This window comes from Peromyscus californicus, unplaced genomic scaffold, assembly GCF_007827085.1.
Source record: "Peromyscus californicus insignis strain IS unplaced genomic scaffold, ASM782708v3 Scaffold_16__1_contigs__length_79575227, whole genome shotgun sequence".
NCBI classification, from domain to species: domain Eukaryota; kingdom Metazoa; phylum Chordata; class Mammalia; order Rodentia; family Cricetidae; genus Peromyscus; species Peromyscus californicus.
In genome coordinates, this window is record NW_026294458.1 from 12,458,719 (window position 1) to 12,481,654 (window position 22,936).

General features: G+C 46.8%; 1 protein-coding gene across 24 annotated transcripts in view; it reads right to left on the minus strand.

Annotated features, from left to right (window-relative positions):
* Kalrn (kalirin RhoGEF kinase) overlaps positions 1-22,936 on the minus strand; it is a 612,231-nt gene that overhangs the window by 379,031 nt on the left and 210,264 nt on the right. For all 24 annotated transcript variants that reach the window (XM_052740404.1, XM_052740400.1, XM_052740397.1 and 21 more), the window contains exon 5: positions 19,855-20,367. In XM_052740404.1, coding sequence (XP_052596364.1) covers positions 19,855-20,367 — 513 coding nt within the window. The remainder of the gene's footprint in view (positions 1-19,854; positions 20,368-22,936) is intronic.

Here is a 22,936-nt window from a genome sequence, read left to right on the forward strand (position 1 = left end):
ACATGCGTTGTTGGATCCCATAGCACACTTCCTTCACCTTCCACCCAAATTCCTTAAACCAAACACCCAGGTCAACAACAGCATTGTTGTTCACAACTTAAAGAGTCCTAGTGTCTTTATAACACAAACAAATGTCCGCTGTGAGCAAAGCCCTTTCCTTCTTCTGCATAGCAATCCAACCTCCAGTTAGCGTCTAGTTTCTGTTTCCATGGCAACAAATAAAGATGCTTCAAGGCTGCGTGTTACTGAATCTTGGCGAACTATAAAGACACTCCCTGCCTGGGAAGCTGTACCTGCATTGGGAGTAACTACCAAAAAACTACACACGCACTGCCATGGACACCACACTTGGGCTGCCTTGAATGGTGGCTTTTGTAAGGAACATGTTCTTTGCACGGACCTTGTCAGCTGTGTCAAGTGGTACAAGATACAGGTTCCCATGGGGCGCTGAGTTTGTGAGCATGCCCACACTTGCAGTTGCCAAGGCAGATCTTATGTCCTTGTACATGAGCTGGGCTGCTGGGCTGGGCATCTGAAAGGATTAGCTGGTAGCAAGCTACGTCTAGATGCTTAGAAGATACTAAGGCTCCCCAGTAATTGTTAACCTTCAACGTTAAAGCCAGAATACACTGACAATAGTACGGTACTTTCTCCTCATCTTCTTGTTCTCCATCCCCTTTTCTCACTTTCACTATTTTCCATATAACAGTAATAACAATAACGGTAGCAAAAAAAAAAAAAAAGTCCTAACAGGGACTATTCACTAAGTACGCTCTATGTGCTGCATATTGTCCTAAACATTTTACATATATTAATTTACTTAATCCCCCCAGTAATGTCAGAGTTATTTCCCCATTATTAACATCCAGCATCATCACTCCATTTTACAGAACAGAAGACTACGGCTCAAAGGACTTAATTAATGGAACCAGAGGTGCACAGCTAAGTGAGGGAGAGAGTCAGACCCAAGAGGTCTAGTTCATGCTGATGCTCTTAACTCTGATGTGTTACTTTCCGGCCAAGAGTCTCACCCAGAGCTTCCTTCTCCCCTACCAAGCTCCCAGGACTGTGCTCCGCTCTACTGCTCCCGTTTATTTTCCACCTGCTTCCTCCTTGAGGTCTTACAATGTGGACTGCTTACTGCTTGCTTGAGTCTGCACTCCCAAGAAGGAAGCCAGGTGCCCCCCACTTCTCAAGTCTGTTTGACATCAGTTTATTCTCAAGAAGAATGGATGTGTTTTCGTTTTCTGTTTTTCTGACTACCTGGCTGGCCCTCTCAGCCCAGTGCTTTTCAGACACAGGCCATTTGCCTGCAGATCTGCCTAGCATCCCCCTTCTTTCCTGGTACCCAATAGCACCTTATCTCATGGAAACCAGGGCTTTCTTACAATTGAACCCTTTCCTCACATCGTATACCTACTCTCAGCATGATGGAAATGGCAGGAAGAGCCTAGCTTTGGAAGCTCACCAAGTCCATGGACTTCTCCACACTTCCCCCACTTTCCTGTCTGTCCCCTCATGGTTTCCTTTTGTGTCCCTCAGACCTTTACTATGACAGTGTAAGGACTGGACTGCCACAGTTTGTCCCAAGCAATCCTCACATTAATGTTGTCACAAAGAAGGTACTGTAAGTTGTGTTTTAACATGGCAAGAATTTAGTATGGTTGGCTCTTCATATCTGAGGATTTTGAAGCCGGGGACTTATAAACTGTGATCAAAATAGATGAAAAAATTGCAACTGGACTAAATGCACACACTTTTTTTCATGTCATTATTCCCTAAATAATGCAGTATAATAAAATTTATTTGGCATCTCCACTGTGTTAGGTATCATAAGGAATCTAGGGACCACTTCAAGTATCCTGGAAGGTGTCTGTAGGTTACATGTCAATATTATGCCACTCATCAAAAGGAATTTGGACAGCCTCAGATTTGGGTATCCTCAGGAGTTCCTGGATCAACTTCCCACAGATACTGAAATGACTGCAGTAAAAAGTGAATTGCCTAGGATCACACAGCTTATAAGTGATGAAGATAAATTCAGAATCAAATGTCCATCTGAACTGACAGCCCATGTAATTTCCTGTTTCTGGGTGTTCTCTATCTATAACTTCTCAGATGACTGACAAGAATAAATATGTGCCAGGTGCCACACAACGGGATTTATACGCATGATCTCAATCCTTATAACAGTTGTAAGGGGTGACAACTACTATCACCACCGCTCTTTCAAGGTGAAGAAACAGATTCAGTGTGATTCAAGTCAAGATCACACGGTCAAGCTAGCATACTAAATACTAAGATCTAGGTTTGCCTGATGCCAGAATCCATGCATTTAAGCCACCATTAAATTATCTTCTAAATACACACAGAAATAATGGGATGTCTGTGGATTTCCTATGAATCCATGGCACTTGTGGATACAACAGAAATGTCCCCTTGATCTCCCACCCACTTGTCAAACTGTCATATCTTTTCTATCATATTATCACCTTCTCTTGACTTCCCATCCCAGAGCCCACCTTAGGGCTTTTATTTCCAATGCTTCTGCTACTCACATCTCAGCCTCTCCTACCTGGACTATTTCAATTACCTCCCTAGTGGTCTCTTGGACTCCATTCTGTCTCTTATGCAAAGCCACCTGCCTGGACCAGGTTTATTGCTGTAAACACCACCTTCAACAGGACATCCCCTCACTCAAAAAAAAACCAACAATGGACTGTTTCTAAGCTGCAAAGCAAAATCCAGTCTTCTTAGTGCTTCCCACAGATCTGCCTTACTCTGTCATTTCACAGCACTGTTCCACACCAAGCACCCTTTCCATCCAAGTTAATTTATTCACTGCCGTGCAAGCATATCTCAGCATGCACATCCTCCTTCTACACTGTGGACAACATCGTCCCCTAGAAAAATGCTCCAAGCCCCAATCTCCAGATCATCCCCTTCCGTCCAAATGGACGTCTCAATTTCTCCCAATGCCTTCTTTGACCAGAGGACTGTCTCCTGACAAATGTTTCCTCTAAATTTCTTTAGTGCCTACCTTATCTAAAGGGCTTTCTTAAAAGCAACAGCTTTCTGGGCCCTGTCCTTGAGATTTAGTCAGAAGGAGTGATCCTGGTGGGCTTACATTTTTATTTAACAAGTTTGTGTGGACTGTGGTATGTCAGTGATAAGGGAATCCCTGTGAGACTCAACCCTACCATCAACAGGCAGCAAAGACTGATGGTCTTTGAAGGAAGGGATACACACTGAAGGTCCCCTCTATCCCGATTCTCTCACTGCTGGTATTTTCCAGGCTATAGAACAGGGACCTAGGAGCTTAACAGAAAACAGCAATGGTCCTTTTGTGGTGCTGGGGATTAAACAAATTAGCCAAGCACTTTACCCACCAGCCACTTCTCTCACAAGGTGACAATAGTCTTGGTGAGTGTTAAAAATAGAGATAATATTCAGGGCTGGCAGGGTACCTGGGATTTAGGAGATAGGTTATTAGGGAGGAGGGAGCTCTAGAAAGGACTCCTAATAATTTTTCTATGATTTCATACAGATTCTTGGCCAAATCCTGAATCAAGGACAAGACTCCTGAAAGCCTGATAGACAGAAGGTACAGGAAGTGAGGTTTATTGTGAGCCGAACAGAAAGACTGCATTCACATGGAGCTGTGTGATTCAGCTGGGACCACAGGAAGACCACACAACAGGGAAAGGCCAAAGCTTTGGAATGAGAATATGCCCTGGACCAGTGAGAACCTGGAAGTAGACCAACCACACAGCAAAGCCTACACCACAGTTCTGCAAGGTCCAGGTGATCTGCTGGGAACCTAGCCCTCTCCTGCGCACCACCTTCACAGTAGCTATAGGAAGATGATCCCATCAAAAACTTCTATAGTGTATCATTTGTACACGCTCATATAGAATCCAAATTCCCGGACATATGAAGCATCAAAGAAAAGCAGCTTATAATGAAACATTACTCAATAGGAGCAGACCCAGAGATGATTCAGATCTGAATTAGGATTCAGGTCCTCCAAAATAACTGTGATTAGCATCTGAAAGAGAAAACAGGACAGAGCAAGGAAGGGCATTCTGGATTAAATGACAGAAGACTGCAATAGATTTGGAATTCACAAAAAGAATCACGTGGGTAAGAGTTTGACTCAATGGTAAAGTGCTTGCCTAGCATCCCCAAGACCTTGAATTTGATTCCCAGCACCAGAAAAAAAAATTACGTGAACATTCTAGAATTAAGAATGTAAGACTTTTTTGTGTGGATTTAACATCAGAGCAGACACAGGAAACAGGATTAATGAATGCGGAAACAAATAAATAGGAAGCAGCATACTGTCTCACAGAGAGAAAAGCAAGCGAATAGGAGAGCAGAAGAGATGAGAGGCACAGCTGAACTGTCCCCCAAACGCTTCCATGATGACAGGCTCTGCATCTGACTGTCCAGCAGGGTTGTCACAAGTACACGGACCTACCGAACACCTGACATGTAGCAAATGCTGTTAGCTTAGAATTGTATTCCTTTTTAACTAACATTTAATTACTGAATAACGTGTGTTCAGACAGGCACTGTTACAGTTCCAGAGGAAAGACAGAAAAGTGTAAGATGCCTGACCCTAAGAAAGTTCCTCCTAGAGAATCATGTTGGACTTCGATGCTCTCCAGGATCCATTCCATACTAGATGGTTTGTTGAAAGTAATCTTGCTAATTCTTTCTTCTTATTCGCTGACTCAGGGATGAGCAGATCTTAGCCAGTATAAACCAATGAACCTGAGAAGAGATTTGCTTGAGGGCTCTGGGAAGAGGAGCCAGTATCTATCTGAATACACCATCTTCCTTCCTTCCTTCCTTCCTTCCCCCTTTCCCATCCCACCTGCCTCTGGGCGACACAAATGGGGCCTGTTGCTCTGACTGTTGGCTTCCATCTTAGAACCACAGGGCAGACATGGATGAAGCTCTGAGGAGAAGACTGACATAGAAAGCTCCTGGGCTCTTGATGACAGACTTCACTAGTTCATCTATCTGTCCTGAAGCCTAGCCTCTGCACATCTATTTAAAATTGAGAAATAATGTAATTCCGTGATATTTAATCCCTTTTCAGTCTAGTTTTCTTCCTTTTTTAACAGCCAAAAGCATGAGCAACCAACCAACCACATGGTCACCATATGTGATATGATATTTCACTCACCTGTTAATTATTCACTGAGTCCCCGACACTGGATTAGAGACTGGGATGGAACACCGAGGTCACCGACTAGCAGGGAGACAGACATATTCACTATTCTGTTCAAGTCCTCTAATGTGAGAAGCACTTTAACGAGTTATATACTATAGGCTGATAGCACAGGAGCCTTTGGTCTAACTTGGCAGGAGAAGGGGCGGGGCAGAGCCTAGACAGCTTTTGGAAGGTGGTAAAACTTAACACTTGAAAGACACTAGGGTTTGGTCAGCTGAAAAAGGTATACAAGGGAAGGACATCAGGATGGGAATCAACCACTTGAACAAGGGCCTGGGGAGCTAAAACAGGGTCCTAAATGGGCAAACACGCAAGGCACATCGCTGGGACTTTACTAGCAAAGGGGACAACTGAATGGAAGGGACGCAGTCAGGTTTGCTCTCCCTCTGACAGGGGAGGGTCTCTGAGCTAACCTCCACCTTGAATACAAAGGCATTTCATGCATTTTAGACTTCTTACCAAATCAGTCTCTGCCTCCACTTCCCCAGATTCCTTCCCCTCCCCACCTTCCTCTCACAAACCCTGCCATGTCTAGGGCAGAGCCGATAAAGGGGATGACGTGCGGAAGGAGCAGATTCGGAATGTGTGCCAGCTCCCTCCCACTCCCTTGGCTCAGACAGAATAAACCACAGTCACAGAAAGCAGTTGCTTTCTGATTAGAGAAACCCAGGCTGCTAAACCTCATGCTAAAATCACACCCTGTTCTCAACAGATGCACTGCAGCCCAGCTCTGTCTGGAGGGGCACAGGCTCCTACTCCGCCTCAAAAAGCCTTTCCCCTCACTCGCATCCTACTCACCCTAAGGACGAGGGGGGAAAGTTTTGCCATTCTTTTAATCATTCTTTTATGCATATAAATATTTTCAGGCAGTAAACAGAGTTTTGCCTTTTTCGCATTTCATTTCCGACCTGTGTGCCTGGATGGACTGAATCCCCTGGGGCACCGGCAAGGCATGCATGGCCCTCCTGGGAGGATGGAATGGTCACCCAGCAGCCAGCAAGTCAAGCAGATGAGAAGTAGAGAACCAGCCAAGCCAGGCGGCAGCCCAGGCGGCCCCGGGATATTGACTCTGAATGGCCAAATTCTTTCCATGTAAACCACAAATACTGATAAAATATTTTCAGGGACAGAGTAAGGGAACATACTTCACCCACTTCCCAAAATGTAGAAATGAAGAGGTCAGATCCTATTTAACAAGCTGAGAAAATCATGCCCAACTTTATCCCAGAGCTAAATTTAGGCATCCACCGAGATCTGGCCCCTTGGCAAGTTAATTTAGATGAACTAATGGCTGTTCCTGGCACACAGGATACACTCAGAAAATGGGGACTATTATTTTTACTGTAAAAATGGAGTGTCTGGTTGATGTTCTCATCCAGTCCCTCCTACGCATCCTAAAATCAGCTGTGCCAATCATCTGCACATCTGGGAACAAGATTCCACGGGGGGCTGAGCAGGAGGCAGCCCCCACATCTGGGAGCCCTGCTGTGGGAGAGATGGGCGCTGTATTGAAGGGATCTGGGCTAGGTAGGCTTGACCTTAAAGAACTGAGGAAGAAGACCAGACACCCTGTCCCCCCTGTAAGCCTCAGCAGCTTTAAAATGGGTTCTGGAAGAAACACACAGGAAGGCAGGCTCAGTCAGGTTCCTGTGTGAGGAGGGGCTTGGCTTCCAGACCCCACCTGACAAAGCATCCTGCAGAGCTGAAAAGCAACTTCCTGAACAGAGGAGAGTCTACCCTCTCCTCACAGGACGAAGGTGAACGTCCAGGTGTAAGGTTTAGAAAGAGCCTGCAGTTCTTGGGGGTAGAGCTAGGACGCCAGGACCCCCTAATGCACACTCATGCCTTAGAACTCTCCACCACCTCCTCCACATTTCCGTGCCGTAGAAGAAACTTCTTTGAATTTCATTTAGTTATCAGTCCTCCTTCCAAAATAACAGGGATGTGCCGACACTTCCCTGTCAATCATCATGCTGACAGCCCCGTCATGACCTTCCTTCCTCTCTGGCACTGGCTCCCCACTTGGTCTCACTTCCTTTCCTTGTCTCCAGGGTTTTTCTTCCCTTTCCTACTCTCTCTGTCTCTCCACCTGCCCTCCCCTGGGTTCTCACAGAAGGACCATGCTGGGTTCTGCTACCAACTCTCCCCTGCCAGATGAAACTCACAACAACTCCAGTTCCAAACTGCAAGGACCTGAGCAAGGACCTTGGAAAGCTCAGCAGTAGGTGGTGCTCTTGTGCCAGCTCAGAGTGAGTGTTTAAAGGGTTTGCTTCCGACGGACAGCCCAGAGAGGGCAGAATGGGCCTCCTGGGGACCCGGAGTTATCCAAAAAGCTGACTGTGACCTGCAGACATTGCAGTGTACCTGAGAAATGAGGCCGGTGAGCACCTAACTCCAAGACCAGATGGGACTGACAGGGCCAATGGGGAGTTTGTAGCCTACTCTGGATACTCATGGTAAAGTCAGCCTCCCAGGGAGCTTTCAGGTGCGACAAATACCTTGTGATGGGATCAATTAGCCGACCTGATCAGCACGCAGAAAACAACCCCCCTTTCCCTCACCACATGAAAAGTTCATGATTTCTCTTACCAAATCTCTCTCTCTCTCTCTCTCTCTCTCTCTCTCTCTCTCTCTCTCTCTCTCTCTCTCTCTCTCACACACACACACACACACACACACACACACACACACGTACACTAGTTTACTAAGGAGGGGCTGGGGTTAGCAAAGGAGCACCACAGTGGGATATCTTGAGGAACATGGACTGGGATCATGAAGGAAGAAGCCATCTGGGGTTCCAAGTAGAGGCAGTTCTCCGTGGAATTGATACGCCTTTGCAGAAGGAGCTGATCACAGTGTGATGCTCCTTCTACAGGTGGTAGTGGGTTTTTTATTCCCTTCAAGATAAGATGATGTAATTTCCACTGTGCTTGGGAAGACCAATGGGACCCAGAGATGAGGCTGGAACAATACATGCCCCTGAGGTGGGCTTCTCCATGAGAAACGGAGACCATTGTTGACCTGGACACCAGCAATCTGCTAATCCAACACACCCAAACTTCACCCCTGTAATTATACGTGAGAAGACAGCTTTCTGTGTTTATGTATGAGGCTCTCTGAGTGGCGTACCACCCTTCTCTGGCCCAGGATTTCCGAGTTGAACTACAAGAAGCAACTTCACTCCCTACCACTGCACACAAAATCTTTTTCTTGCCCCTGTAAGTGGGACCAAGGGTTGCAGACTCCTCCCTCCTCTCCTATTTGAAAAACTGGCACCAGGAAGGTCATACTGAGGGCCAAGGCCCACATCAAGGAAAACAGACCAAAAGAACTCAAGAGACTTTGTGTGGCGTCAAGGGGATGGGGAAGGACGATGAGGACCTACCCAGTCACCGAAGGGCTGCTCGAAGGGAGCAGAATGAGACCGGCTTGGGGGCATAGCAGGGACAGGGCTGGGACTACTGGACGGAAGCTTCAGAAGGCTTCCCCGATTCCAAACTTAGTGTTGTCTCTAGAAGCCTCGGCTGGCTTCTGAGACCTGTGCTCTCCACCTTCTCCTGGAGGCCCGAGTCACACAGGCAGGCCCTTCTCTGCTCTGGAAGGAAGGAAGCAGGGCTGCAAAGGGAAGAAGGATCATGATCATCAGAGAAACATTTATAAACAGGGTGGGGAGGTCTGTGCTAAGGACGCGCACCTGCAGGGACAGGAAATGGGAAAGAAGGAAGTAGGGGGTGAGAGTCGTGGTTAAAAAAAAGAAGGAAAGTAGATGGTTCAAAGTGAAATTCCTGGAAAGAAACCTCGAAGAGGCTCCCCACCCAAATCAGACACACACTTTGTTTTAGTTTATAAATTATACCAGACAGTTCTCGGCTCTTAAAAAGGGGACCCAAAGCCGGGCAGAGGTGGCGCACGTCTTTAATTCCAGCAGTCGAGAGGCAGAGGCGGGAGGATCTCTGTGAATTCAAGGCCAGCCTGGGCTACAGAGTGAGATCCTGGAAAGGCGCAAAGCTACACAGAGAAACCCTGTCTCAAAAAAAAAAGAAAAAGAAAAAAAAAAGGAAAGAAAAAGAAATAAAAGGGGAGGACCCAACCCCACACTGACAGTGCATGCCTGTAATCTAACACTCAAGAGGCACAGACTGAAAGATTCTGAGTCTGAGGCCAGCCTGGGCTACACAACAAGATTCTGTCTTCAAAAAAAGAAGGGAGGAGAGTACCCTAGCTATTCCTCTACTTCTAAGACTGGGGTAGAGCTAACATACTTTCTTTTTCGCTCAGTCTACCACCTGCTCGCGCTCTCTCTCTCTCTCTCTCTCTCTCTCTCTCTCTCTCTCTCTCTCTCTCTCTCTCTCTCTCTCTCTCTCTCCCCCTCTCCCTCCCTCCCTCTCTCCCTCTCCCTCCCCCACTTCTCTCTGACCCACTTACCTCCTAATCCTACCTGCCCCAGTAAGAACAAGTACCTTGGTAACTTAATGCACTCAAGCACTCCCCACTGGAGTGGTTACTATATGGAAACCACCCCTTTCTTATAAGGTATGAAGAACTGCATCTATGTTCCCACCCAATCCTGGGGAAAGAGGAATCTGCTCCTCAGAGCATGGCAGGGTGCATGGTATGTAGCAGGCATTGAGTGACTATTTATAAATTAGCTAGCCAACAAATGTTTCTTAGGTGCTGTTCTGTGGCCCCCTCCCGACATACACCCTCTCTTGGATCGGATTTCCTTTCCTGGGGTCCATTCATAAGCAGAGGCTGCACAAGCAGATTTGACACACAGCACAGAAGAGGGCATTTATGCCCTCCAGCCTGTGACAGGATCATAGTGGAGAGTCAAAGACCCTCAGACCCTAAACATTGCTCGCAACCCTCCCTCCATGCTGCTCACCCACACTCCCAAGAAGAATGCTCCATCCAGGATACAAATTAGAGCTGAAATACAAGAGCAGGAAGAAAGGAGAAGGAAAAAGGAAGTGAGTGGAGAAAAAAAAACAGCTTTGGGGAAGCACTTCCACATACAGCCTGCAGAACACGATGACTTGGATTATTTTCGGGATCTAATGTTTCTAATGTGCAAGAGGAGGAAATGAGAAAAAGTAAGTACAAATTCCCAGGGCCGGCAGGCTGGAAAGAATTCAGAACACTGTGTTCTGTGTCAACGGGGGCGGGGTACAGACACACTTCCTTGCCCTGAGAGCAGTCAACAAGAGGTGAAGAGGCTGGACGGTTTAGTTCTAGGGAGGGCGAGGGGGGGGCCAGGAACAAGTGGGCACCAGAACCTTTCTCCAAAGAAAGCAGGAAATGACAAAGTGCCCAGTAAAGACCTTGCCCTCTTGGCCTCACGGAAGGTTGCAGCTCTTTTTGAAGCCTCCCTCCCAACGAAATAGGCAGAGACAAATAAATCACATGGAGACTTGGCACAGCCCTCCAGCAGCCCGTCCAGTGCTGGGTCCTTTAGCACAGAAGTGGTAAAGGGCATTTGGAAGGTAGCACTTGTCCTCAGGCCTTGAGTCTCCCTGTAGGGTGCAGGCACACGTTGCTGTCTTTCAGGTACGGCAAGAAGTCTTTAAAAGACAGCTGTGTATGGGTATGGAGATATGAGTATTTGCCAGTACATATATGCATTCCTCTCTCCCCCTCATCCCGTGTGTGTGTGTGTGTGTGTGTGTGTGTGTGTGTGTGTGTGTGTGTGTGTGTGTGTGTTTCGTTCGTGCACCATGTATGTGGGTAGGGGCAGCACTGGCTTCAGAGAAAAATGCTCTTTTCTGGCACTGCCTACCTCTCTCTGTCCCAGGCAAAACTCTCCTTATCACCATCCCTTGGCTTTTCTACAGAGCAGGGCTGAGGCTTCCGCACCTGCTTGCTCTACCACATGAAGCAAATGGTAGACCAATGATGAACCACTGACTACGTGACACTTTGGGTGGGTCTCTGCTCTGGTCCAAATTTTCTATGTAAAAGGAAGGGCTGAACCAGAAAGCCTCTAAGCTTGTGGGTGTGAGAACACTTTCAAAACTGACGGTCAAACACATGTCACGCATTGGTATTGTGATTACTACAAAAGTACTTCACTTTGACAAATGACTGTAGAGTCAGGCTTACTGCTGACTTCCAGGACACGGGGCTGGAGGTCAGGGGACGAGGACAGACAATGGGCCCACGTGCAGTACAGAAGGAGAGGGCGTGGGATTTCTTTATGACCGACCATACTGATTCTGGCCACGCCACTTTGGGTTCTAGAGAGTGATCAGAACCACTTTTATGTTGGAGGGAAACAGCGGTGAAGACTCTGCCTAGCTTTGGGGCATCCTGGGATGCCTTGAAATGCTACTGTGGCTAACAGGGCAAACAATTCTCAAAACCCCAAATGCACCCAGCCCTTCCCCAGTGGCCTGCTGCCTACTGTGAGGTCCTTCTACCCATTGGTGCCCCATACATCTTTTCTCAGAGTGATTAACATGAAAGCGTTATTGCTTTATTTCTAAAGACTTCTAAGAATATAAAATGCATTCATGTATATCCTGGATAGATTGTAGGAAGTATTTCTGATCCCTCCTTGTTTACAAGGGAATAAGACATGGGGCTGGAGAGATGGCTCAGTGGTTAAGAGCACTGGATGCTCTTCCAAAGGCTCAGTTTCTAGCACACAGTGGCTTATAGCCACCTGTCGTAGCTCCAGCTCCAGGTAATCCAGTACCACCTTCTGTACTCTACGAGTTAAAGAGACATACATGGCAGGCAAAAATATCCATACACAAAATACAATCATAAGATAAAATAAAGACACATAAACTCCTAGCTGTGATACAAAGCAGATAGTAATGGACCAGACATTGAAGGTGCTAAGAGGATTGACGGGCTCCCCCAGGACACTGGAACTAATTACTTTCCTCTGGGACTACTTCAAGGATAGGTAGTGTTTTCAGAGACCCTTTCCTGTGGAGGCACCCCCTTCCCATCCAACCCAGCAGGTATGACCTCAGTTCGACCTCCTTTCCTTACCCCAGACTACTGCGCAACCTGCTTACTTATAAGAACCCCACAAGTCTGTCCTAATTCCTAACTTCTCTCAAATATCAACTCTTAATTTTGTTTCATTAGAAGTTATTGAAAATCATTTGAAGCAAGCCCACACATCAGTACACTGGCTAGTTTCAGTCAACTTGACATGATCCTAGACACACCTAGACTCTCAGTTGAGGAACTGCCTTCATCCAGCTGGCCTGTGGAAGCGTCTGTGGAGCGTTTTCTTGACTGGTTATTGATGGAGGAGGGCCCAGCCCACTACGGGTGGTGGTCCTGAGTTGTACAAGGCAGGCAGCTAGGCAATCCAGTAAGCAGCACTCCTCTATGGCTTCTGCTTCGGTTCTTGCCTCCAGGTTCCTGCCTTGAGCTTGTGCCCTGACTTCCCTCAGTGATGGACTCTGTCTCAGTAGTATAAGATGAAATCAACCCTGAAGCCCCCAAGTTCTTTCGGAAAGTGTTTTATCACAGCCCTGGAAACACAAACTAGGACAGTAAGAGAGCATCCAAAAGACATAGGCACAGTCTCAGCGGGCAGCAGTGGCTGAAGACCGAACCAGGACGTCAGTCATGCGGAGAGAAGAAAGGAAGCCAGCACAGGGAAGCAGGAGGCACTCAGTGTCCAGGCATCTCCACAGGCATCCCCATTATATCCATTAAAACCCCTGGGCAGCAGCTTGGCTTGCTAAAGCAGAAAGGTACTTAGAAGATTATCTACTGAGAAAAGTTTGTTCCGTCCCACAATCCCCAAGGCAAGAATCCCGTGAGAGCACCTCCTGCAGACGGAGGGGCGCACAGAGAACAAGACAGCAAGAGGTATTTTCGAACTGTTACACTATAAAGGGGCTTCGATATTATCCAGTGTGGCCAATCTCAGGGAAAACAGGTAAGGAATTGGAGTGTGGGACTTTAGCAAATTACCGTAGAGATTTTGATGGGTCTCCTTAAAACTGTTTATCTCGGGAGTTGTAGGTGAATCTCTGGGAGTTCAAGGCCAGCCTGGTCTATAGAGCTAGTTCCAGGACAGCCAGGGCTGTTATACAAAGAGACCCTGTCTCAAACAAACAAACAACCAAACAAAAAACGCATTTATCCACTGACATGGCTACCACAACTGTGACTGTGGCCACATCACTTTATCACTCCTTAAAAGATGTTTCTGTTAAGGGAGTATATTGAGCACGACAATATTGCAACATGGACGTAATAAGGCAAATACCACTAAATCAGTCCTAATTCTGCATTTATAATTGCAGGTTAGGAGGTTAAAGATATGCATAAAGTGTCACAATTGGCCACTGGCACCCCAGGACAAACCCTAAGTGTCAATCACCACACCTCTATTTCTGTACTGACACAGCACCATAAATGTGGATGGAATTTCACCATATGATAATAAATATATAATCAAGTATATGACAATCAGGGCTATGGGAGGGATGGAGGTCTTGTCTTATTTTGGGTACTTCCAAAGTACATGTTTATATAGGAAACAAGTGGAACATGCTAGAACATGCTAGGCAAAGCAGTAATCTTCTGATTCCAATACTATGAAGCCCCACCAGGTCACTTTGCTCACTGTTTGCGAATTATCCTAAAGAAAATACAAACATCCACTTTCTTAGAATAGTGGTGCGTGGGCATAAAAACTAGGCTGACTGGAACGACATCAGGACAGCCATCTTTACTCAGGAACGAGTAGCTATGGTTTCCCAATCATTTAATCATTTTATCAGGGACTCACCTGAACAAGTTCTCTTCCTGTAAAGATGGGAAGAGGGAGGACCTCCCTCAGATCAGAAGGCAGGTTTTTTCTGATGCTTCTTAGAGGCATCAACTTCTAAGTGGGCATCATGAGGACAACGGCTTACACAAGACTGAGGCTTCTCACTGTGTGTACGAGGTAGGCTTTTTGATTTAAGATTCCTTTCAGGTCAAACATGTTAAATGTTACCCAAGGCTCCTAGGACACAGTGCCTCTGGAAGACCCTCCACTGGAGAGTGTTCACCCTTTCCTCTTCCGTAGGCACTGAGTCTGGTTACTGACCTTTGGTTCCACACAGCCCACCTCCAGAAGAGGTCCACCCCTTCTCATTGGTAACAGGCTACAGTTATATGGTATACATTTTCCTCACATGGGGCTCACTGTAGCCAGGGGCAGATGTGGCTAGAAACAAAGCTGTACGGAGAACAATTATCTGCCCTAGGCTAATCTGTGCCAGCCACTGGGCCTGTGTCCTGTGAACGCAGTACTACATGGGTTCATTAGTTACAGGCCAGAGGGCACTGGGCCGAGGCAGAAGTGGTTCATCTTCCAATATCGTGGGATAGTTAAATCATGTCCGAATTACCCAACACTCCCAGCTTTCTTATTAAGGCCTCTCCATCACTCTTGAGTTCTGATGTTCCCTCTTCCCTGGGAACTCCCAAACACAGCAGCTATGCCTAGGGCAGTTCAGGCCACAGCAGACATTAAGTAAGAGTAAAGAGAGAAGGGGAGCACTCAGAGAGCAAAAATGCACATGACCTTGATCACAGGGATGGCTTCAAGGTGTCTCCTCATATCTCGATCTCATCAGATTGTATACCTTAAACATGTGCTTTGTAACATATCAACTAAACCTCAAGTCTGTTTTGACACATAAAGAAACAGGTGTTGATGTATCTGTCTCTTTTTTTTTATTGGATAGTGAGCTTCTCTGGGTTAGAAATTCCAGCCTATACATATTTATCCAAGCTTATTTGTACCCAGGACAGCTTGTCTACACTCATAATCATATAAATGGAGAGCTTGCTCTATGACATCTGTAGAATAGAACCCCCCTCCCTACTGGGAGAGATCATGGCTCTGTCTCTACCATCTCCAAGTCAGGGGTTACCACAGGGGTCAAGAAAGGTGGTAGGAGTCAGCTTCATTCTCCAAGGACAGTGGGTAAGTGGGGAGCCATCAGCCTATTATTCATGCCTGGAGGGCAAGTGGTCAGCTCACAGGGCCAGAGGAGAGACTCTGGGCCCACTCCTGTTATAAAAATAGGAGCCGAGTGGTCACTGAACTTAACTGACTGCCAAAAGCTTCCCAGATCGGGAGGAGCTTCGCTGCCCACCCCCACCGGCTGCAAGGAGGCTGAGATGTGGCTCATACAGGAACTATGTCCTCCAGCCCTTGTTTAGATGTGGCTGTGCACACAGCCATTACTCCCCACCCTCACCCTCCTGACCCCTGTCCAAAAGCACCAAATAAGTCAAAGGCTGAGGCACTTAGCTCTGCACGGATCTTCTAAATTAATCTGGACCCAACTTTAAAGGACTGTTTTTCTCCCCAGCCTCCATACCCAGGACATTTTCTGTGGCAGCTGAGTCAAGCCTGAGCGGCAGTCTCACCACTGACTCAGTGTCCAAGTATTCCCACCACCCCGCTCCTTATCTCTGTTTTGTTCGTAATCATTTAATTTTAGTCATTTAATTCTGTCTTTCCCTGAATACCCCTGCATACATGTACAAATGAACATTTATACACATGTTCAAACGCATCCTTTTCTTTTTAAAATGATTTATGTGTGTGAGTGTTTTGCCTGCATCTGTATGTGTGGGCAATATGTGTGTGCAGTGTCCACAGAGGTCAGAAAAGGGTATTGGATCCTCTGGAACTGGAGTTACAGACAGCTGTGAGTTACCATGTGGGTGCTGGGAATCGAACCTGGGTCTTTTGAAAGAACAACTAGTGCTATTCTTTCGATCGATCCATCTCTCCACCTCACTTTTTCTCTTTCAAGGTATAAGTACACCACAGAAGACAGGTTCTAAACTGAGTTCATGGACTAAAATTCAGGAATACTATACTTAGTTGGGGGGGGCACCATTATTTACACTAATGTCTAGCTGAAATGCAGCATTCCTTTCCATTGTGAACACAGATGACAAACTACCCCAGAGTTAGCTAAAGCCGTGTGGTTTTTTGTTTGTTTGTTTTATGTATTTTCTTTTGAGACAGTGTTTCTCTGTGTAGCCCTGGCTGTCCTGGAACTCACTCTGTAGACCAGGCTGGCCTCGAAAACACAGAAATCCACGTACCTCTGCCTCCTGAGTGCTGTGATTAAAGACGTGCACTACCAGCGCCCAGCTAAAGCAGTGTTTTTAATAACAGCAGCAACATAAACATTTCCATATCACATCAGGGGTGCTGTCCTGAGATGTTGTTCATGTTTACCCCTGTTTCCAAATCATAGTAGCTATCAGTTGCTCTTATATTTGTCATGTTAATGAAGAAGTACCTATTTTTAAAAAGTGGATACTGTATTGTATTTGTTGTACAAGCCTATGTAGGTTTTTTCTGCACTTACAAACATTATTGTGAGAAGTCTGTATGTCTCACCAGACAAGCGGTCCATGGCTCAGAAGGGGTAAGAGCTGAAGAGGAAGCATTAGAAGGTACGATTTGGGGAACTAAAGAGATGATTCAGTGGGTAAGAGTACTTGCTGGACAAGAATGAGGACCCCGGTTCAGGTCCCACGGTCATGGGAAAAGCCAGATGCGGGCACGCAAATGCCTGTAACCTGAGAGCTATGGGGAGCCGTGGGCAGGAGGATCCTTGGAACTTAGGGCCACCAGTCTAACTCCAGGGTCAGTTACAGAACCTGCCTCAAAGGAAAAGGGGAAGACAGCAGAGCACGATGTTTTCCTCTGGCCTTGGTGTGTATGCACAGGTGTGCACGGCCACACACAGGCAAGTGTACCTGCACATAGCTGTATACAACACACACGCACGCGCACGCACACACACACACACACACACACACACACGCACGCACGCATGCACGCACGCACACACACTCGCACACTCAAACACATAAGAAAGTGGAACTGGAGGCTTTATTTAGAATATCAATGCAAGTGACCTAGGGACCAACAGGTGCTATTCAGTGTCCCCCACATAGCTGTATACCTCTCTCTGTCTCTCTCTGTTTCTCTGTCTCTCTCTGTCTCTGTCTCTCTCTGTCTCTGTCTCTCTCTGTCTCTCTGTCTCTCTGTCTCTCTGTCTCTCTCTCTCTCTCTCTCTCTCTCTCTCACACACACACACACACACACACACACACACACACACACACAAGAAAGCAGAGTTGGAGACTTTGTTCAGAATATCAATGCATTAGCCAAGTGACCTAGGGACCAGCAGGTGCTATTCAGTGTTAACATGAGGTGAGTCCTGGGAACAGAGAGGTAAAAGGGTTCCTGGAGAAGAGTTTGGGGAAGCTGTGAAGGCCAGCTAAAATACTGACCCTGGTTAGCCAGCAGTATGATCTTGGGCAAGCCACTCTGAGTTTCTATGTACCCAGGAATAGTAACATAGATGCGATTCTTGGGAGTATGAACTGGGAGGCTGTTTGAAGGACAGCCATTGACTAGTTGAGTGGAATGAAGCTAATTCTGGAAGGGCAGCCTTCCCTACCCGAGAACTTCAGAAGCCAAGATACGTTATTTTGTTTTTGAAGCACACATTACTGGTGTTCTGTGCAGGCTCTTCATAGCTTTGAGCTACAGGGATATCCTGAGGGGTTCTAAAACCTAAAACATACCTAGGCAGATGTGAGGCTCTGTCCCCTCCTGTCTCTGGCTCACTGACTTAACCATCCAGGACAGGCTTCAGAATGGAATCCCTGCCCCAGAGCACAGGCAATCTCAAGTGAAAAAGGAAGTGTTTCAGATCTTAACTAAGCATCAGCTTCTGGCTTTACCAGGAGCGGTTCCTGGCCTGGCCTGCAGTCACTCAAGGCTGGTACAGGGGTTCTGTGATCTAAGCAAGTCAGGCAGGGTCAGACCCAGGCTGCCACACCACTGGGCACAGAGGTCTGAAGGAGGTCAGAGAAACTCCTTAACATGGCTCACCAAGAGAGGACCAAAAGTTTTACTATAGGAATGGATATGAAGTCTTTCAAAACTACATGGATTGATTTTCTAGTGATTACAAAAGATTAGAAAATTTGCTCATCAAAATTAAAACCATCCATAAGTCTAGAATTTATAAATTAAAATGATCCATCTATGGTAAATTTTCTTTCTACTATATATAAATTAGGGTTGTTGTTATAAAGAAAGTTTTAGATCTTGATTTTTCCACTTCAAAATACCTAAGACATTTTCAATGTTGGTTCTGTGTGTGTGTGTGTGTGTGTGTGTGTGTGTGTGTGTGTGTGTGTGTGTGTGTGTGTGTGTCTGTGTGCATGCTCATATGTGTGTGGGGTGCATGTATATTTAGGCCATAGTGGTCACCCTCAAGTGTTGTTCCTAAAGAGCTATCCATTTTATTTTCTTGAGACATGGTCTCTCACTGGGACCTGAAGCTTGCCTATTAGGCTAGGTACTCAAATTCAGGGATTCATCTGGCTCCAGCTTCCCAGGGTTGGGATTACAAGCATGTGCCACCATGCCTGACATGTTAGGTGAGTTCTAGAAATCAACTCAAGTTCTCGAACTTGGGAGGTAAGTACTTTATCAACCGAGCTACCTCCTCAGGCCATGATCTGAGCTCTTAACCACCTCCGTATCTGATACTGTAAAACCCACAGGTTCCTGAGCAATTATTCCAGAGAACAACATCGTGCATTTATGTTACAGTCAAACCTAGAAAACTAGTAAGAGAGAGGAAACCTATTTCCCTCTACTTAAAGGACACTTAGGAGCAAACCCTCCTTTCTCCACTTTGCTTATCCAGAGAAGGTACTTTCGTGCTCTCAGCAAAGAGACGCTAGGTACCTTTTTTTTTTTTTTTTTTCCCCTCACATCTTTCTTTTCCATGACAAGGAAAAAACTTTGAAAATGTACTGCTGGAAAAACAGTACCTTGTTTGAAAAAGTGCTTCAAAAACAAGTGTTATAGCACAGAAAACCCGGAACTTGGAAATAAGACTGGATCCACAGGTCAGCTTTGCCAAGAACTAAGAGCTTCAGTGGGCTTGTGTCAAGACAGACACCACCACCTGCCTCATAGGAACTGAAGGGATGTATACATTAAACAGGAATCCATGCTGAAATTCTCATTGAAAAGAAAGTCCACTATAGGACAGTAATGGTTGCTAATAGTGGTGCTGTTTTGGCTGTTAGACGCGTAATGGTTGCTAATAGTGGTGCTGTTTTGGCTGTTAGACGCTCAATCCACTGACTCACCATCGGCACAGAGGGTGGTGTCTAACCGCATTAATATAAGCATGGACCCTGCAACCAGATCACACCCCCAACCTTAGCTAGTTCCACCTGGAAAATGGAACCATGGTAGTCCACTTACCTCTCAGGACTCTGCAGATGGCTAAAACAAGTTAATCTATATACAGCCCTAGGAACAGAGCCTAGCATATGATTAAAAACAATCTAACGATAAACTTTAATAAAAAGTGGTCCATGGGCAAATAGGAGACTGAAATAATTTAAGTGATCTGAAACCAATGGGCATCTTTTAAAAAGGATTTCAACCCAATTGCTCCAGTCAGAGATTTGGATTAACAACCCCAACAGTTTCCCTAGAAAGCCACGCCCCACCACACCACAGGCCACCACACCGCAGGCCCACCACGCTCAGGCTTGGCCTGTTCTCCTCCTACCTTCTCAGCATCCTGCTCGAAGAGCCGCAGCTGGAAGCACTGATCTAGCTTGAGCTTTCGCACGTGCCACATCTGGTGCAGGTGTTGCCGGGTGGAATGCAGCTTGTCAAGGAGGCTGGTGATCTTGGGTACAAGGCTCTGGAAGTCAGCGCTCCCTGGGATGCAGTTGCGCCCTGAGAAGCCATCGCTGCAGCGGATACACTGTAGCAGCCGCTGCCCCTCCCGGTCCAGCTCCTCCACAGGGGCCTTCAGCACCTTTTTCTTAAGTTGTGTGTGCTCATCGATAAGCCTCCGAGAGCCCTCCACATCCACAGGGAACTCCTTCCGGGCCAGCATCTCCTGCAGGTCCTCAAGGCGTGAGAGCAGGTGTACTGCACTGTTGAAGAACTCCTCCAAGGAGAGGCGCAACTCAATCCATTCCTCGTGGTTGTAATCCAGGGAGCCATCAAACTCCTCTGTCAGCTGGGAGGGGTCCACCAGTTTCGTGAGGCCCTCCACAGACACCATGCTTGTCTGGGAAGGAAAGACACAAACAGGAGACGCAGTGATGTAGGTTCGTTGGGGAGACACCGGGGTAGAAACGGGCAGGAGGGAGAAAAGGACAAGCCCATACAATTAGAACCACAGCTTCCCTACAAGAGGGTGAGAGGGAGTCCGTAGGGTCCACTGGTCAGGAGCCACAAATCAGCCAGGGTCAGCAGCAGGTTGGACAGACTGCTGGTTGCTTCCACAAACCTCACCACCTGACCACATTCATATCCAAGGAAAGACTGCCCCACTGTTCCTGTTTCCACCATCTTCCTGCCTCCACAGCCTGAGTTCACCACAGCCGGGCCTTCGGATTCCACCAACAAAAAGTGGATGGAAACCTGACGCAGCCTCCAGCATGGAGATAGGGGCCGATTTTCTATAACAAGCTCAACCATCATGGGCGGATTAAGCAATATGGTCAGTTCTTGGGCTGCAAGGATTTCAAAGACTATCTCAGCTCATCTCCCTGGCTCTTCCAGTTCTATAGCACATGGAACAGAACTGGGGACAGGTAACATTGGGCCTTTTATTTTCCCTGTGAGGCCCCTATAGACACCTGAAGGTCGAAGTGAAGAATGTTGTGTCCACGAAGTGTCTCTAGCAAACACCACCACAAGCAACCTCTCTACCCATCAGTAGACACCTTTTCCTGCCTGCAGGGCTTTGGACTTCTCCTCTCTCTGGTGAGGGGGGCTAGGAAGGAAATATCTGGATTTAGGATCTCCTTTCCCTTACTAATATAATGATTTAGGGCAAGCTATCTAAGTTTTCAGGGATCCAGTCTCCTTCCCCATAGAGTAGAGCTAAACCAGACTGAAACCCCTAATCTCTAAGCCCAAATCTGATTAAATGTGTCCATGAGTAGCAAGCACATAGGAGGCCAGGCATGGAGTAGGTGTTCCACCCTCGCTCACTGTGGTGATCTCAAGGTCAGTGAGTATCTAATGTTATAAGCCTGTAAGAGCAGCCTGTCCCTGTACCTTGTTGCCTTCTGAGTATCCCTCCACTCCCCCACCCCCGTACCCAACCTGAGACACAAGATGGAGCCTCACTGAAAGGAGGGTTGACCTAGAGCAGAGATTCTCATGCTCGACTACATTACACCCCTTAGAACAATGGTTCTCAACCTTCCTAATGCTGCGACCCTTTAATACAGTTCCTTATGCTGTGGTGACTCCAACCATAAAATTATTTTCGTTGCTACTTCATAACTGTAATTTTGCCACTGTTATGAATCGTAATGTAAACATTTGTGTTTTCTGATGGTCTTAGGTGACCACCATTAGAGGGTCATTTGACCCCAAGTTGAGGACCACTGCCTTAGGGAGTTTGAGAAAACAAGCCCGCCCCTAGAGATCCTGATGTCATTAGACCAGAATTCAGGAGTGGGCGACATTAAATGTCCCCAGGGGATTCTAATATGCAGCCAGTGGCACAGAACTCTGCGGAGGTAGGTCTTGGCTGCTCCAAAGCATGGCATCCACCCTTCGGGCCATTGACATCCGTGCCACCTGAGAGCCTGTCAGATGGCTCTCAGACCCACCAGAGGCTAGAGACAGATTCTGTGTTTTCCAGATTCCCAGGGGGGTTGTGCGCATTGACTCGGAGATTCCTTACTCTGGAGCACGTTCCTTTTCCAGCTTGGCTATGCTCACCACTCTTAGGAAGTTGACACTCCGAAGCTGTTCACTGTTCATCAAGTATCTGCTGCAGACGGAGCCGCTCCCCTTCCCATCTCGTGGGCTGCCTCAGTCTGAGGCAGGGGTCCCACCTGCTGTTTTGGTAAGACCACTAGAGCCAGCTAATGGTTTTACCGAGGGGAAGCCACCAGCCATCTGCTTTGTGCCTCTCTAGCTTAGGAGGCAGAGACAATCTTATTCAGCTTGGGGTGGAGAGGGTCATGGAGTGGGCAGGACAGCTACACAGAAGCCAATGTTTCCAGAACTGTTTCTTAGAAACACTCTTTTGAGGTTCTTCCCCTTATAAATGCACAGGCTTGTTGTCACCAGCACCGTATAAACAAGCCAAGAATACTGGAAGTGTTTTCTGTGGGACTTGGAGCTTTGGGTAGGGTTCTAGAAGACTATGATGTTTAACTGTTTTTGCACCAAGACAATTTTCTTGGGCTATTAACAGAGACTGAGAACTTCCTCAGTGAAGAGGTCAGGCCATTTGTATTCAAACTGCAGCCAACTGGGGCCACCACCCCAACACATACGCACTCCTAGTCCATGGGGATTGCACTCTAGAATGACAAACTCTGAAAGATTAAATGCAGCTCCGACTTTAAAACAAGCTCTCTCTCTGTTCAAATTTGGCTAGAACAAGAATTTTAAGCCTCTGACTTAACCTCATGTGTTATCATCATGAAGTTGCAAGAACTCATATGCACTCAAACAACATGCTTTCATGGATATGGAAGTCATATTTGAAAAAAGATAGAAAAACGTGAACAAAATACAACCCCCCCCCCGCCCAGTTTCCAGTCACCTTATATAAACCACCTCAAACAGTTCCATTTCTCAATCTCCTCCTCACAGAGATCAGAGAT